The sequence below is a fragment of the Plasmodium gallinaceum genome (genome assembly GCF_900005855.1).
Source record: "Plasmodium gallinaceum strain 8A genome assembly, contig: PGAL8A_v1_141, whole genome shotgun sequence".
Classification (NCBI taxonomy): domain Eukaryota; phylum Apicomplexa; class Aconoidasida; order Haemosporida; family Plasmodiidae; genus Plasmodium; species Plasmodium gallinaceum.
Genome location: NW_021628302.1, coordinates 254703 through 269335, shown reverse-complemented (window position 1 = coordinate 269335; position 14633 = coordinate 254703). Strand labels below are relative to the sequence as shown.

General features: G+C 15.8%; 5 protein-coding genes across 5 annotated transcripts; all 5 read left to right on the top strand.

Annotated features, from left to right (window-relative positions):
* Nucleotides 1–344: 344 nt before the first annotated feature.
* Nucleotides 345–3060, top strand: PGAL8A_00479400 (conserved Plasmodium protein, unknown function; the record flags this gene model as incomplete). Its single annotated transcript, XM_028673580.1, has 3 exons — nt 345–507; nt 666–1246; nt 1423–3060. 3 exons carry the CDS (start codon nt 345–347, stop codon nt 3058–3060), a joined length of 2382 nt encoding a protein of 793 aa, XP_028530018.1.
* A 1357-nt stretch (nt 3061–4417) lies between these two features.
* On the top strand, nt 4418–5396 carry PGAL8A_00479300 (flagellar outer arm dynein-associated protein, putative; the record flags this gene model as incomplete). The annotated part of the gene is made up of 3 exons (XM_028673579.1): nt 4418–4420; nt 4812–4997; nt 5280–5396. 3 exons carry the CDS (start codon nt 4418–4420, stop codon nt 5394–5396), a joined length of 306 nt encoding a protein of 101 aa, XP_028530017.1.
* Nucleotides 5397–5974: 578 nt separating this feature from the next.
* Nucleotides 5975–8144, top strand: PGAL8A_00479200 (large subunit rRNA processing RRM protein, putative; the record flags this gene model as incomplete). The annotated part of the gene is made up of 10 exons (XM_028673578.1): nt 5975–6356; nt 6442–6546; nt 6706–6818; nt 6953–7030; nt 7108–7182; nt 7261–7414; nt 7493–7533; nt 7673–7750; nt 7886–7943; nt 8026–8144. 10 exons carry the CDS (start codon nt 5975–5977, stop codon nt 8142–8144), a joined length of 1203 nt encoding a protein of 400 aa, XP_028530016.1.
* A 1811-nt stretch (nt 8145–9955) lies between these two features.
* ATG8 (autophagy-related protein 8, putative) lies at nt 9956–10330 on the top strand (the record flags this gene model as incomplete). The annotated part of the gene is made up of 1 exon (XM_028673576.1): nt 9956–10330. One exon carries the CDS (start codon nt 9956–9958, stop codon nt 10328–10330), a length of 375 nt encoding a protein of 124 aa, XP_028530015.1.
* A 1828-nt stretch (nt 10331–12158) lies between these two features.
* PGAL8A_00479000 (tRNA methyltransferase, putative) lies at nt 12159–14606 on the top strand (the record flags this gene model as incomplete). Its single annotated transcript, XM_028673575.1, has 1 exon — nt 12159–14606. The coding sequence occupies one exon, from the start codon at nt 12159–12161 to the stop codon at nt 14604–14606; it is 2448 nt and encodes an 815-aa protein (XP_028530014.1).
* Between the last annotated feature and the right edge of the window lie 27 nt (nt 14607–14633).

Sequence of the window (14633 nt, the reverse complement as noted above, 5' to 3'; positions counted from 1 at the left end):
TTTTACCATTCGATAGAAATATACGAACTTACTTTAAATATTTAAATAGATTTTTAAAGAATTCTAAATTTATTCATTTATATTAATATAATCATTTATTATCTCTTATTGATTTTTTTTCTGTTTTCATATGTCTTTTTTAAAAAAATTTTTTATTTGTTTTTTTTTTTTTATAGTTTAATAAAAACCTATAAACACAAAAGTCTTTTTTTTATTTTTTTTTTTTTTGTTTGTTTTTTTTTTTTTTTTTTTTTTTTTTTTTTTTTTTTTTTTTTTTTTTTTTGTTTATTTTATAGTATATTATTATTATATATAAATATAAAGTTGTATATAATTTTTTAAAAATGATTTTAAATGGAAATTATCTATTAGGAATAGAAAATTCAACAAATAAAAATCATATAGATATGACGAATATATCTTCTCGTGGGAAAAATACTGTAAATAAAGAATTTAACTCTAAAATGGATAGTCTTATAGAATTAACAGAAAATTCTAGAAATAAAAGTATTTTAATATTAGCAAAAAAACCCTTTTTTATATCTTTTTTTTTTAACATCATTTATTTCATTTTTTTTTTTTTTTTTTGTGAATGCCTTTTATTTTTAGTTATTTCTAATTTTCATTCATATTTTTTTATTATTTTATTTTTTTTTTTTTTTAAGTTTCTTTGTTAGAATCTCAGAATAAAACAAAGAAAAAAGAAGTAGAAGGTGAATATATTTTTTTAAAAAAAATAGGAGATGTTTGTAAGAGAAGTTGTGATTACTATTATGAAACAAATATAAATTTTCTTGAATCATGTGGAAATTTTAATATTCTTTTTAAAACATTTAGTAATTCATTAGTAATGATAAATAAGAAAAACGAAGATGCAGAAAAAACTAAAGAAATTTTAAAAAAATATGAAGAAAAAGAATTATTATATATGAAAGAAAAAGAAGAAATATATGAAAAAATAAAAAAGGAACTACAAGAATCGGTAAATCATATAAATTTTATGAATAATGAATCTGTAAATATGACTAACAAAATAAAAGAAATAGATTATCAAATTAATCAACATAAGGAAGCATTTGAATCATTTAATATTTTAACCAATTTAAATTATGAAAAAATTAATCTATTAGAAAATGATTTAAAAAAATTAGGTGATGAAAAAGACAGTATAATAAATAATATAGATGAAAATAAGGAAAGTATAAATATATGTAGACAAAATTTAATTAATCAAAAAAGTGAACTGGTTATTTTATAATAATAAAAAAAAAAAAAAAAAAAATAATTAAATAAATAAAATTGTTCATTACATGTGTATATAATTTTTATTAACTTTGTAAATTGTGTTAATATTTTATAATGGAATTAATTTTAATTGTATATATATATATATATATATATTTTTTTTTTTTTTACTTTCAGGATGAAAAAAATGATAAGTTAATATTAAAAGAAAAAGAATTAAAATTTCAAAAAGAAAATTTAATAATTAAAAAGAATGAATTAGTATCTAATAACTTAAGGATAAAATCACAATTACAATTTTTAGAAAATCAAATATCATCACAAGAATATTATTTAAATGTAATCAATTCTGGTTTAAATAATACACTAAATACAAAAAAAGAACTAGAGGAAAATGAAGAAAATATTGAAACGGAAATTAATAATTTATTAATAATGATAGAAAAAATAGATGAAGAAAAAAGAAAAGAAAATGATAAATTTAATGAATTACATATAAAATTAGATGAATTAAGAAATGGACTAAAAACAAAAGAAGAAGAATTAATAGGATTAAAGAATGAAGAGAAAATTTTAAATGATCAAATTGAAAATGAAAAGAAAAAGTTAAATAAAAACATGTTAAATGACTTAACTAAGGAGAAAAATATCATAGAAGAAGAAATTACAAATTATAAAGAAGAAATTAAAAATTTAATTTTAAATGAGAAAAATAAAATAGATATTAATGGAATTGATATTGACGTAAATTATAAGGAAAACCAAAATCTCTTAAGTAACTTAGAAGATATTTTAGAAAAAATGAAAATAAAAATTAAAGAAGAACAAGATGAGCAATGGAAAAAGGATAGAGAAATTCAAAACATAAATGCGAAAATTTGTGAATTAATAGAAAAACTAGATGAAGAAAAAAAAAAAAAAAATGAAATAGACATATTTATAAATTCCAAAAAAGAAGAATTAAATGAACTTAAAAATAAAGAAAAAGATTCTGAAAAACATTTATTAGATATTAAAGGAGAAATGAAAAAACTTGAATTCAGTTATAAAAAAGAAAATGATGAAATTAAAGAAACGAAGAAAATATTAAAAGAAATTTGCAAAAAAACGGAATCAGAAATTATGCAACTTCATAAAGATTATGATGAAAAAACAAAAAATTTATATAGTTCCAAAAATTATAAAATAGATATAAATTCTGTAGAAAAAAAAAAAATGAAAGAAGAAATAGATGAATATTTTGAAAAAATAAAAAAAGAGTATGAATTAAAAAAAAAAGAGTTTGAAAAAGATGAAAAAGGAAAAAATGATGAAGAAAACAAACAACTTGATGAAGAGTTAAAAAAGAAAGACGACTTGATAAATTATTATAAAGAACTATTAAGTAAACATAAGGATAATGAAAGTGATAAGAAATATTTAGAAGATGATAAAGGAAATGAAATACAGAATAATAATTCAAAAAAAAAGGAATATATTAAATCATATCAAAAGAATAATACTTATAATAATCTGAATAAATATAAATTATATACAATGTCTGATCAGTATAAGTTTGGTTATTTCGATGTAACATCTCCTGGTGTTATAAGAAAAAGTATTAAAATACAAAATCGTTCAGTTAAGTCACCACATATCACCAGATTACTTGAAAAAATAAAAAATAGAAAAGAATGTCAAACATTAATAGGTTCTAAAAAAACATCATTGTATCAAGTTAATAGTAATAATAATAATAATAATAGTAATAAAATTTTTTCTAAAATAAAGAAGTCAAAAAACAATAATTCTTTTGATTTATTTCAACATTTATAAGAACATTTAATATATATAAGCATAATTATTAATTTAATTCTTATATAATTATGGAACCATTTTTCATAAAATTTTATTTTATTAAAAAATATTTTATAAAAAATTAATTATTTAAAAAAATAGATAAAATAAATGAAAAAAATAAAAAAAAAAAAAAGAAACATAATTAGAATTCCTTAAATACAATTTTTGTTAAAAATATAGAGAATTAATTATAAAAGGAAATTTTTAACCTCTCTCATATAAATAAGAAAATTAAAGAAAAAGTATATTTTATTTGTCCTCCTATATGTTTACATGTATGAAAAGAAATTATTTTTACACAAAAGAATAATAAAGAAAAATTTTTTAATTCTTTTCAAATCTTTTTTATTTCTATTTACATATTCTTTTGTTTTTTTTATTTTGATTAAATTTATTTTATATATTATTTGTTAAGTTTGTTTTGTATTTTTACATTTTTTATTTTTCCGAAATTCATTATTGTTTTGTAAATTACTACTAATCAGTTTTTTGAAAGACTTTAGAAAATATTCTCTTATTAATTTTAAGTATTTCTATCAAATAAAAAAAAAAAAAAGGAAAAACAACATGAAATTAAAATATTTGCAAATTTTTTTTTTTAATATTATTAAAACGTTAATTTTGTTCTAATTTATATTATTTTTTTTATTTATATATATATATGTTAAATTATTTTTTTATTCTTAATTTTAATAAATTTTTTTTAATATCAAAGATATATATGTTTATGCTTATAAAATTCTATCAAAAACAAATATTTTTATCAATAAAAAAAAATTAAAAGAAATATATAAATCTTTAATTTCTATTAAAATATATAAATAAAAAAAGAAATTACATGCATATTTGTGTGTAAAATTTATTTCATTTTTTTTTTATTAATTTCCTTATATATATGCCTAGCTTAAGAAATATAGATAGAAATTTATTTTTATTTTTATTTTTTTTTTTTTTAAATAATTTATATTATATAAAAAAGTAATATTACTTAAGTTATATAATTAAATGTCTGTGCACACATTTATTAANNNANAAAAAAAAAAAAAAAAAAAAAGAACCTTCTATAATTATATTAAAAAGAGAAAAAAGATAGTGTTATATTTAAAGAAAATATTTTGTTTTGATAAAATGTAAAAATAATATTCTTTATTAAAATTGTGCATATATATAAATATTTTATATATATATATGTATTATCTTTATTAACTACTATAATTTTATAGAGAAATTAAAATGCATTTATGTTAACTATATTCTGAAAATATATATTTATTTAAAGAAGTTACATTAACGAAAAAAAAAAAAAAAAGAATAGAAAAAACAGAATAATAAAATGGTAATAAAATATATAAATTGAAAGATAAAATAAAATAAAGAATGTAAATATTTTTTTTATTAATTAATAATGAATATAGAAATTACAATAATTAAATAAAATAATAATTTAACATAAAAAAAATAAAGTTTTATATATTACATATATACATATAATATTAGAATTTAATTTTTTTTTTCTTTTTTTTTTCTATAAGAAATTTTGATAATTTTCATTTAAGAAAATACATAATAATATATAGAAAAAAAAAAATATTTCTTATTTTTATTGTATTTTTAAGGGATATTTTTAAATAATAATAATTGCAAATATATATATTAGACAACTATAATTTTATATAGTACGATAATGGTTTCATTTATATAAGTATTCCCATTTTTTTCATATACAGAATGAAGCAGAAGAAATATTAAATAGAATTAAAAACCACAAAGGAGTTATAGGAATTTTAGTTATAAATAATGAAGGGTTAATAATTAAAAGTACTTTTGATCAACAACAATCTGATTTACATGCTTCATTACTCACACAATTGTCTAATAAAGCTAGAGATGTCATTAGAGAATTAGATCCTCAAGTTAAAATAAAAAAAATAATATGATTTTTTTTTTTTTTAAAAAAAAAAAATACATTATGTATATATTACAATTATCTTGGAGATAATATTACATTTTTAAAGAAAATACATGGAATTGTTTTTATTTAAATAATTATCATCAATTATTTTTATTGTGCTTATTTTTATGTATATATATATTTATATTTTTTTTCATATAACTTTTTTTACTTAATACTAATTTTATTATTTTATTTTTTTTATTTTTTTTTTTTTTGTTTTTTTTATGTATATTTATTAAAGAATGATATAAACTTTTTACGTCTACGATCAAAGAAGCATGAAATTATGATAGCACCTGATAAGGATTATACACTAATTGTAGTTCAAGATCCGTATTATGATAAAGAAAAAAATTAACTAATCTTAATTTATATTATTTTCATCTATTAATTTTTTATATTTTTTTGAAATTCCTTTTTCTTTTTACTTAACTATTAAAAAAAAAAAAAAAAAAAAAAAAAAAAAAAACTGTCGTTTTTGCTTAAGTTTGCAAAACAAATGTCAAAAAAATAAAAAACATAGAACATTAGAGTTTAAGAATATTAAATTGAAAAAGCAAAACATATCATAAAAAATTTTTATTTTTATAAAAAAATATAAATTATTTGTTTTGTGAGATTTTTTATAAGATTGTATATATTTTTTATTTTTTAAAAAAATTTATAAAAACATAAAATATAATTAATACATTATATAATTTTTTTTTTTAAAAGATTTATTTCATGTTTTTGCAAAAAGATTATTTAATTAAACAAATATAATATTAAATTATAAGAGAATATAACATTACACTTAAAACACATTTTATTCATAATAAGGAAAAAAAATAGAAAAAAAATATTTATTAAATACATTTATAATATTATTTGAGTGATGAAAATAATTATTACCAATTCAAAAGCTTAAATTGAAAAACATAAAAAAAAAAAAAAAATATGAAAAAGAACAAGGATAAGATATTTGGTTCTAATACCATTGTGATAAAGAAAAAAACTATTGAAAAAGAAAAAAAAATAATAAAAGAAAAAAAGAAAAAAAATAAGATAAAAAAAGAAAACAAATCTAAGAATACTATTGAAAACTCAACAAAAGATACTCGAACTAATGAAAATAATACAAAAAATTTGACAGAGGATTATCCTAAAATTTCTAAAAAAAATAAGAAATATTCTATAAAGCAAAATGAGACAAAAAAAAAACCTACAAAAGTGTCAAAAATATTAAAGAAATTAAGTTCAAAAAATGAGCCTAAAAAAGAAAAAATTAGTTCAGTAGTTGAATTTTTAAACAAAAATGAAACAATTGATTCAAAAATAAGTATAATTAATATTATATAAATTTAAAATTACATAATTATGCATATACATATTTATATCTTAATATTTATTCATATAATTTTTAGATGATAAAAAAAATGATAAGAAAATAACAATGAATATTAATTCAAGTAATGATAAAGAACTAAAAGTATCAAAAAAACCTTTACCGCAAAATAAGGATGGAGATAGTAATAATATTTTTTATATTTTGCATATATATATATATATATATATATAAATTTATTATTTTTTAAGAAATTTTAAATGTTTTTAAAGATTTTTGTATAATTTGATTTTGAAGATATTTCATTTTTATTTTTATTTATTATTTTTTTTTTCTAAAAAAGAATCTTTAGAAAAAAATAAGAGGACTGTTTTTGTTGGAAATATTCCCTTAAAAAATGTAACAGGCCCAAAACTACTAAAGATATTGAATATTAAACGTTCTTTAGTTGAATCAGTAATAACTTATTTATATTTATATTTATTTTTATTTTTATTTTTCTTATTTTATCTCATATTTATTATATATATAGTTAATATTTATATAGACAAAAAAATATATATACATATATATTTTTTTTTATTTTATAGATTAGATTTCGATCATTGCCATTAGAAGAAAAATATGCAAATAAGAAAAAATTAGGAGTTATACTTAAAAAATTTACAGTATAAAATAAGAAGAAATATTAACAAAAATTAAAATGTTTATTTAATTTTGATTTTTTTTTTTAAAATTTAATTAGGATGCTAAAGATAATAAAAATGCATTAATAACATTAAAGGAAGAAGACCATGTACCTATTATTTTGAGTAGAAATGTAAATTTTTCTATTACCTTTTTTTTTTTTTTTATTTTTTCATTAATTTATATAATTAATTTTTTTATAATTTATAAGGGAACGGTGTATGATGGTTATGTATTAAGAGTTAATAGAATTGGAGATAATAGTTTTTTTAATAAAAAAAAGTCTGTATGCATAAGAAATTTACATAAACAACTAAATGAAAAAGATTTATATGAACTCATGAAAGACGTAGATGAAATAAAAGGTAACTTAAAATATATTATTTTTTTTATAAATTAAAAAAAAATTATTTTCTTTTTTTCCATTTTTTCTATTCTGTTAGGAATTCGAATTTTAAGAGATAATATAACAAGCTGTTCTACGGTTAAAATAATATAACTTCTTAATATATTTAATACATTAAAAATTTTGATTTATTTTTCATTTTTTTTATTATATAATTTTAATTAAAAACATTAAACCTAATAATAATTACGTTAATGTACATATTTGTAATTTATAGGGAGTAGCTTTTATTTTATTTAAAAATAGAAGTTCAGTGAAGAAGGCTATTGAGATGTTTAATGGAAAAATGATAAACGTAAAAAAATTAAAATAAATTATATTGATATAAATAGACATTTAAGAATAAGATGTATTTTAGTTATTAGGTTTTTTTTTCTCATTATCTAACATTAAATATACTTATTATAATTTTTTTTTTTTTTTTGTGTAGAATAGGCCAATTGTTGTTCAAAAGGTGCTTGATAGAAATGAAATAGATAATGCAAAAAGTAAGTTTAAAAAATAAAAAGATAAATATATATAAAAGAAAAATAAATTTATAAATATAAAAAAAAAAAATTTCATTTTTAGAAAAAAACAAAGAAATAATGAAGAAAGAGATTAATAAAAAATTTAAAAAGTACAGAAAAAAAAAAAAAAAATACTTCAGAAAAAAAAATAGAATAGATAATAATGTTGAAACAAATTAACTATTTATATGAAGTGCTTTGATCATTTAAATGTTATATATTTATATCTCTGTTTTTTTCTTTTTCTTTTTATTCTTTTTTTTTTATTATTTTTTTTTTTTTTATATATTTTTACGTTTTTTATATGAAATATTGACTCTTTTTCTTTTTTAAAGTTTTAAAAAAAAAAATTATCTAAAATTGTTTTTGCACACAAAATATATTTCCTTTATGTATGAACATTAGGAAAAATAAAAATAAATATTATGTCTTTTTTAACTTTTTTTCATTCTAACTAAAAATATAATTTTGAATTAGAATAATACAAAATAATAAATATCAAAACACTCTTTAATTATTATGTTTTGTGTTGTAGCTAAATACTTTTAGAATTCTAATGTCAACATTAAAAGTCATTCTAATACTTTTATTTTAAAAAAATAAATATAAACATGGCAAATATAACTTAAAAATATATGCATATATTTTATAAGAGAAAGGAAAAAAAAAAAAAAATTAAAATAGAATAATTATTTTAAATAATATATATATATATATATATACTTTTATTTATACAAAATGCATATTTTATTATAAATACATCTTTATATGCAACGATGAGAGTTGTTAAAACTATCTAAATATTTATATTTATGTACCAAAAAAAAAAAAAAAAAAAAGATATATATATATATATTAATATACGTATATTTTTAGTTGTTAAAAATTTACAATGTTTTTTAAAAAAAAATATAGTTATTCACTCTATTTTATTTTATATAATTTTTTTTTTTTTTTTTTTTTTTTTTTTTTTTATGCACAGAAAAAGTGTATAAAATTTCTAAAAATTATTTGTTTTAAAATATATATATGTATATAAGTATAAATATATATTTATTATATACATAAAAACATTCATTTTAAATGAATAAAAACATTAAACTATATAAAGTAATAAATATAGATTGTTTTTTTATTTAAATCATAATTGTATTAGTAAAAAAATGTTTGAATAAACGTTTCTTTTTTATATTTTTATTTGTTTAAATGAAAAAATAAAAAAATTTGTAAAATTATTTATAAAAGGTTAAAAAAAAATAGAAACTAAAATAAAAACATTAATTGAAATATTTACAATATAATTATAGGTATTCTAAAAATATAAAAAGTAAAAAAGATAAAGAAAATTACAAAAGAAAAGTTGCAGTATTTCATTAAAAAAAAAAAAAAAAAAATAGTAACAATATCAATTTAGAATGAATGAAATAAGATGAAAATATATATAAAAAAAAAAAAAAAACGAATAAATGAAGTACCATTAATTTCATGTATGTTAAAGATATAATATATAGAAATAACAGAATACAATGTATATTTATTATAAAGAAGAATAATAGATTTAAACACATAAATATTTAAATTAATTTATATTAATTTACATTTTTTTTTTTTTTTTTTTTTGTGTAAGATATTTAAACATCTGGATTTAATATGCTATGTTGGAAATAATGAAAATTCTAAAGATAATTTTATAGAAAATTCATATAAATATGTATATTATAAAGAAAAAAAAAGAATATATATATGTATGTAATGAGATGTTTATATAGATAAATTTATTTATATATATATGTATATATTTATATCTAATTTTTTTTTTTTTGTTACCTTCTTTTTTAACTAAGTTATGAAAGCAGTGAACTAAATAGTTGTATGAACAAAAACCTTATTATTTTTTTTTTTTTTTTTTTTATGGAATTCTATAAATATTAGAATAGCTAGTTGTATATGTAGAATTTTTTTAATTTTATTTTTTTTAATCTTTTGTTAAAATGCCGTCATTAAAAGAAGAGGTACCTTTTGAAAATAGAGTAGCAGAAACACATAAAATTCGAGCAAAATATCCGAATAGAATACCTGTAGTTTGTGAAAAAGCTAGTAGATCAGATTTGCCAGCTATTGAAAAAAAAAAATTTCTTGTTCCTATGAATATGCTAGTTGGTGAATTTAAGTTTATTCTTCATCAACACATTAATCAGTGTGCATATGGAAATAATATGAAAATGTTTAGAGAAAAGACAATTTATATATTTGTTAATAATATTGTACCTAAAACTGGTTTGTTAATGCAAGAATTATATGAAATGTATAAAGATGAAGATGGATATTTATATCTTGAATATAGCTGTGAAAGTTGTTTAGGATAAAAAAAAAAAAAAAAAAAAATTAAAATTTTATTTTTTTCACAATTTTTTTTTTTAATATTACATATACATTGAAGACCGCTAATTCTTTCGTTTTTCTTTTCTTTTCTTTTTTTTTTTTTTTTTAAATAAAATAGTTTTTAAATATTTTTAATAAATATTGTTAACATTGTTAAATTTTTTTATAGAAATATATGCATATATATATAAGGAAATATTAATTTCTCTTTTTTTTTTTTTTTTATATATTACACTTAATATTATTCTTAATAAATTTTATTTATTATTATTTCAGTAAGATTTAGATATGTTTATACATTTGATTCTTATTAGAAAAAAAAAATTAATTATTATTTACATTTTAATCATATTCGTAGTTTATTTCTTATAGTTAAAATATATATATGGAAATGTGTGTATATACACATCTTATTTGTTTTTTTTTTTTTTTTCTTTATTATTTTTAATAATATACACATATATGTATATTTATATATATGTGTGTGTATATTTATATTTTCCTTTTCTTTTTCTTTTTTTTTTTATTTTAGTTTGAATTAATTTTGAAAACTAAAAAAACTACTTTGAAAAAAAATTTATTAATAAAATTATTATATTATTTGGTAAATATTCATTTCTATTAAAATGAATTTGTGAATTTTTATAATTTCAAAATATTCATGGTATATTTTGGATACACGAAAATGCCATAAGGATATGGGATAATAATTTCATTTAAAGGATAGAAAAAAATAAATTTATTTTAAAAACATTTTCAGAATTTATTTTGTTCATAATTATTGTAATATAAAATAATTTTATATTATGGTTTATTAAAAAATAATTCTTTGCTTTATTTTGTACTAATAATATTATTATCTAATATTTTGTAAAATTACAATATCATTTCAATATATATATCTTTGTAATTTATATATAAAAATAATTCTACATTTATTTGTAATATATCCATCTATTTAATTATTTTGTTTATAAACTTTAACTTATATATTATGTAACTCTCATTTTTATAATTTAATTATTTGTTGAATTATATTAAGATTTATATATATATATATATAGAATATTTTTTTCTTTCTATGAAAATATGAATAAATTTCTACATAGATAGAAGTAATTTAAAAATTCAAAAAAAATGATATTAAACAAAATGAACGAAAATTAATGTATAAACACATAGTATTATAGAATAATTGATTTTAATATTATGATTATATAAAAAATAAAAAATAGAATAATATATTTTGAAACTATAATTTTATATGGGAAAGTAGTAAATTTCTGATGAAGTTCTTGTAATGTTTAGATATTGAATTATATGAGCTATTATAGTTTTTTAATTAAATAATATGGAAAAATTTTTAAAATATATTATTAAAAAAAAAGAAAAAAAAAAAAAATAAAATAAAATAAAATACAACATATAAAAACTACAGATTGTAAGAAAAAGTTTTAAATAATTGTAAAACTATAAATTAATAATTAAAAAAGGGATGAATAAAAATTATGTAGTCATATAAGGTAAATATAATATATGATACAAATATATGCATTACTCATAATGATAATAAAAAAATATTTAATTCATTTAAAAATAAATAAAAACATATAAAGAAATCATGAAATAATATAATTAAAAAATGATAATTACAGAATTATATATATATATATATATATAAGAAAAATATAATGAATTGGTACTTTTAATAACACAGAAAAATAAAGATAGAACAAAAAAAAAAAAAAAAAAAAAAAAAAAAAAGAACAAAAAAGAGATTGAAGATGTAAATATTTATAATTGTCATTTTTCATGTTTATTGTTTTGATTTATTTTATTTTATGTTTGTCATTTTCTGATAATAAAATTATAAGGAATGAAAAAATAGGAGTTAATGGCTATATTAATAATGTAAAGATAAATACTATTAACTGGAGCAAAAAATTATATAACAATAAAAATTTTAAAAGAAATATCAGAATTATATATGAAGATTTAAAATCATTAAATGAAAGAGAAAATAAAATAAATTATTTAATAAAAAGAAATATAGAAACATGTAAAAATAACTATTTTCCTTTAATTAAAAAGAAATTTACAAATAAAGATATAAGTGATTTTACAAAAGAAAAAAAGCAATTTTTTATCAATAAAGTAAGAAAAAATGTTTTTTATAAATATGTATATAATTGTAATTCCAGTGTATATTTAGCAATAGATATAATAAGAAAAATAAAAAAACAAAATGAAAAACTAAAAAGAGATAAATGCTTCCCCAATTTAGAATTAAATAATGAAAAAAAATATGTAAACAATAAGAGAAAAAAAACAACTTTAAATATTTTAAAGAGAAAGGATGATATAGATGATATAATTAAATATAATTTAAAAAAACGTAAATACCTTATAACAATAGATGGATTTAGTGATAATTTATTACTATGTTGCTTTCTTCATTCTTTATTAAAAGGATTACAACAAGTAAACTTAAACTTTTTTCTTAAGATGGACATTAAACAAATAGCTAACCATTTAAAAAATTTATTTACGATTCATTTTAATATCGAACATATAATAAATTATATATATGAGTATATAAAGAATTTCATTTTGAAGGAAGATATTAAAAATAATAAACGTAAAATTAAAAATAAAGAAAAAGTGTCTTTTAAGTTAAATGAAAGTATGTTAGATTCTAAAAACTCAATTGAAGATAAAAAGATAATTTTAAATCCAGATGAAAATTCTATGAAAATATATCCCTACCCACGAGTGGCACATATGTTGAGTGGAGGAATTGATTCTTTAATGGCTTTATTTCTATTAGAAAAAAAAAAATATTACATTGATAATTTTTTTTTTAATTTTAATAACTATAACTGTAGTAAAAATGATTTGAAATATGTAAAACGCATTTGCAAAAAAAGAAGAAATTTATATATTATAAATATTAATGATGAATATTTTAAAAGAGTTCTTGTTCCAATGCTAAAAAATTATTCGAAAGGAGAAATTCCTAATCCAGATATCATTTGTAATAAAAAAATAAAATATAGTTTTTTTTTAAAGATTATTAAAAGTTTATATAAAAAAAAAAATAATGTTTTTAATTATTCTTATATATCTACTGGACATTATGCTATGATAAGCACTAATGATACACATAATGCCAATAATTTTTTTAATAACAATTTTCCATATTTATATGAAAAAAATGAAAAGGAACACATAGGGAAAAAAAAATATAAGTTACTTGTTAGTAGTGATAGAAAAAAAGATCAAACTTTTTTTTTATCATCATTTTCTGAAAATCAGTTATCAAAATTTATTTTTCCTTTATGTTTACATACAAAAGAAAATATTAAAAATTTTATGAAAAAAGAAAATATTGATTACTATAATAAAAATGAAACAAAAGGTTTATGTTTATACGGAAATGTTAATATGCATTTGTTATTAAAGGCATATTTAAAAAATGATAAAGATATAAAAAATGAAAATATCTCAGAGAAATCATCTAGTGAATTAAATACGAATGATTTATTAACTTTTAAGGAAAAATATATTTCATCATTTAATTTGAATTATATTAACTATATTATAAGTATCGATGATGAGATTGTGATAGATAAAAATTATGACATTCATTTTTATGCGATTGGGCAAAATAAATATATAACGAATTTTATTCATTCTCTTTATAATAAAAGGATAAAAAAAAATTGTAAAAATCTTTTCTCTTCATGCCAATGGATAGTTGCTTATAAAAAAATGATAGAAAACAAAGATAAAAATTTAAGAGAAAATTTTATATATGTAACGAAAAAATATAAAGATGATTTATTTAAAAATATAAGAACAAAATGTAAATTAAAGAATATAAAATGGATAGAAGGGAAAGTTCCTATATGTTTAAAAAAACAAAAAAGATCTAAAGATGAAAAAATCATATTTGTTAAAATTAGAAATAATGAGAATATAAAAAGGGCGAAAATAAAATTTCTTTTAAATAATACTGCATATTTAAAATTACAAAAAGAAGATATAGGATTATCACCAGGACAAATCATCTCATTTTATTTTCCCTTCATTTTAAAAAATAGAAAGATAAAATATATTTATTCTTTAAATAAATATCAAAGTAATTTAATTTATTATCAATGTATTGGATCATCTAAGATTAGTAATCAATTTCTTGATTTTAAATTATATCAGAAAATATTAAATATTCATAAAAATAATAGTTTGATAATTTTTTAACATTAGTAATGAAATGAAGGAAAAAAA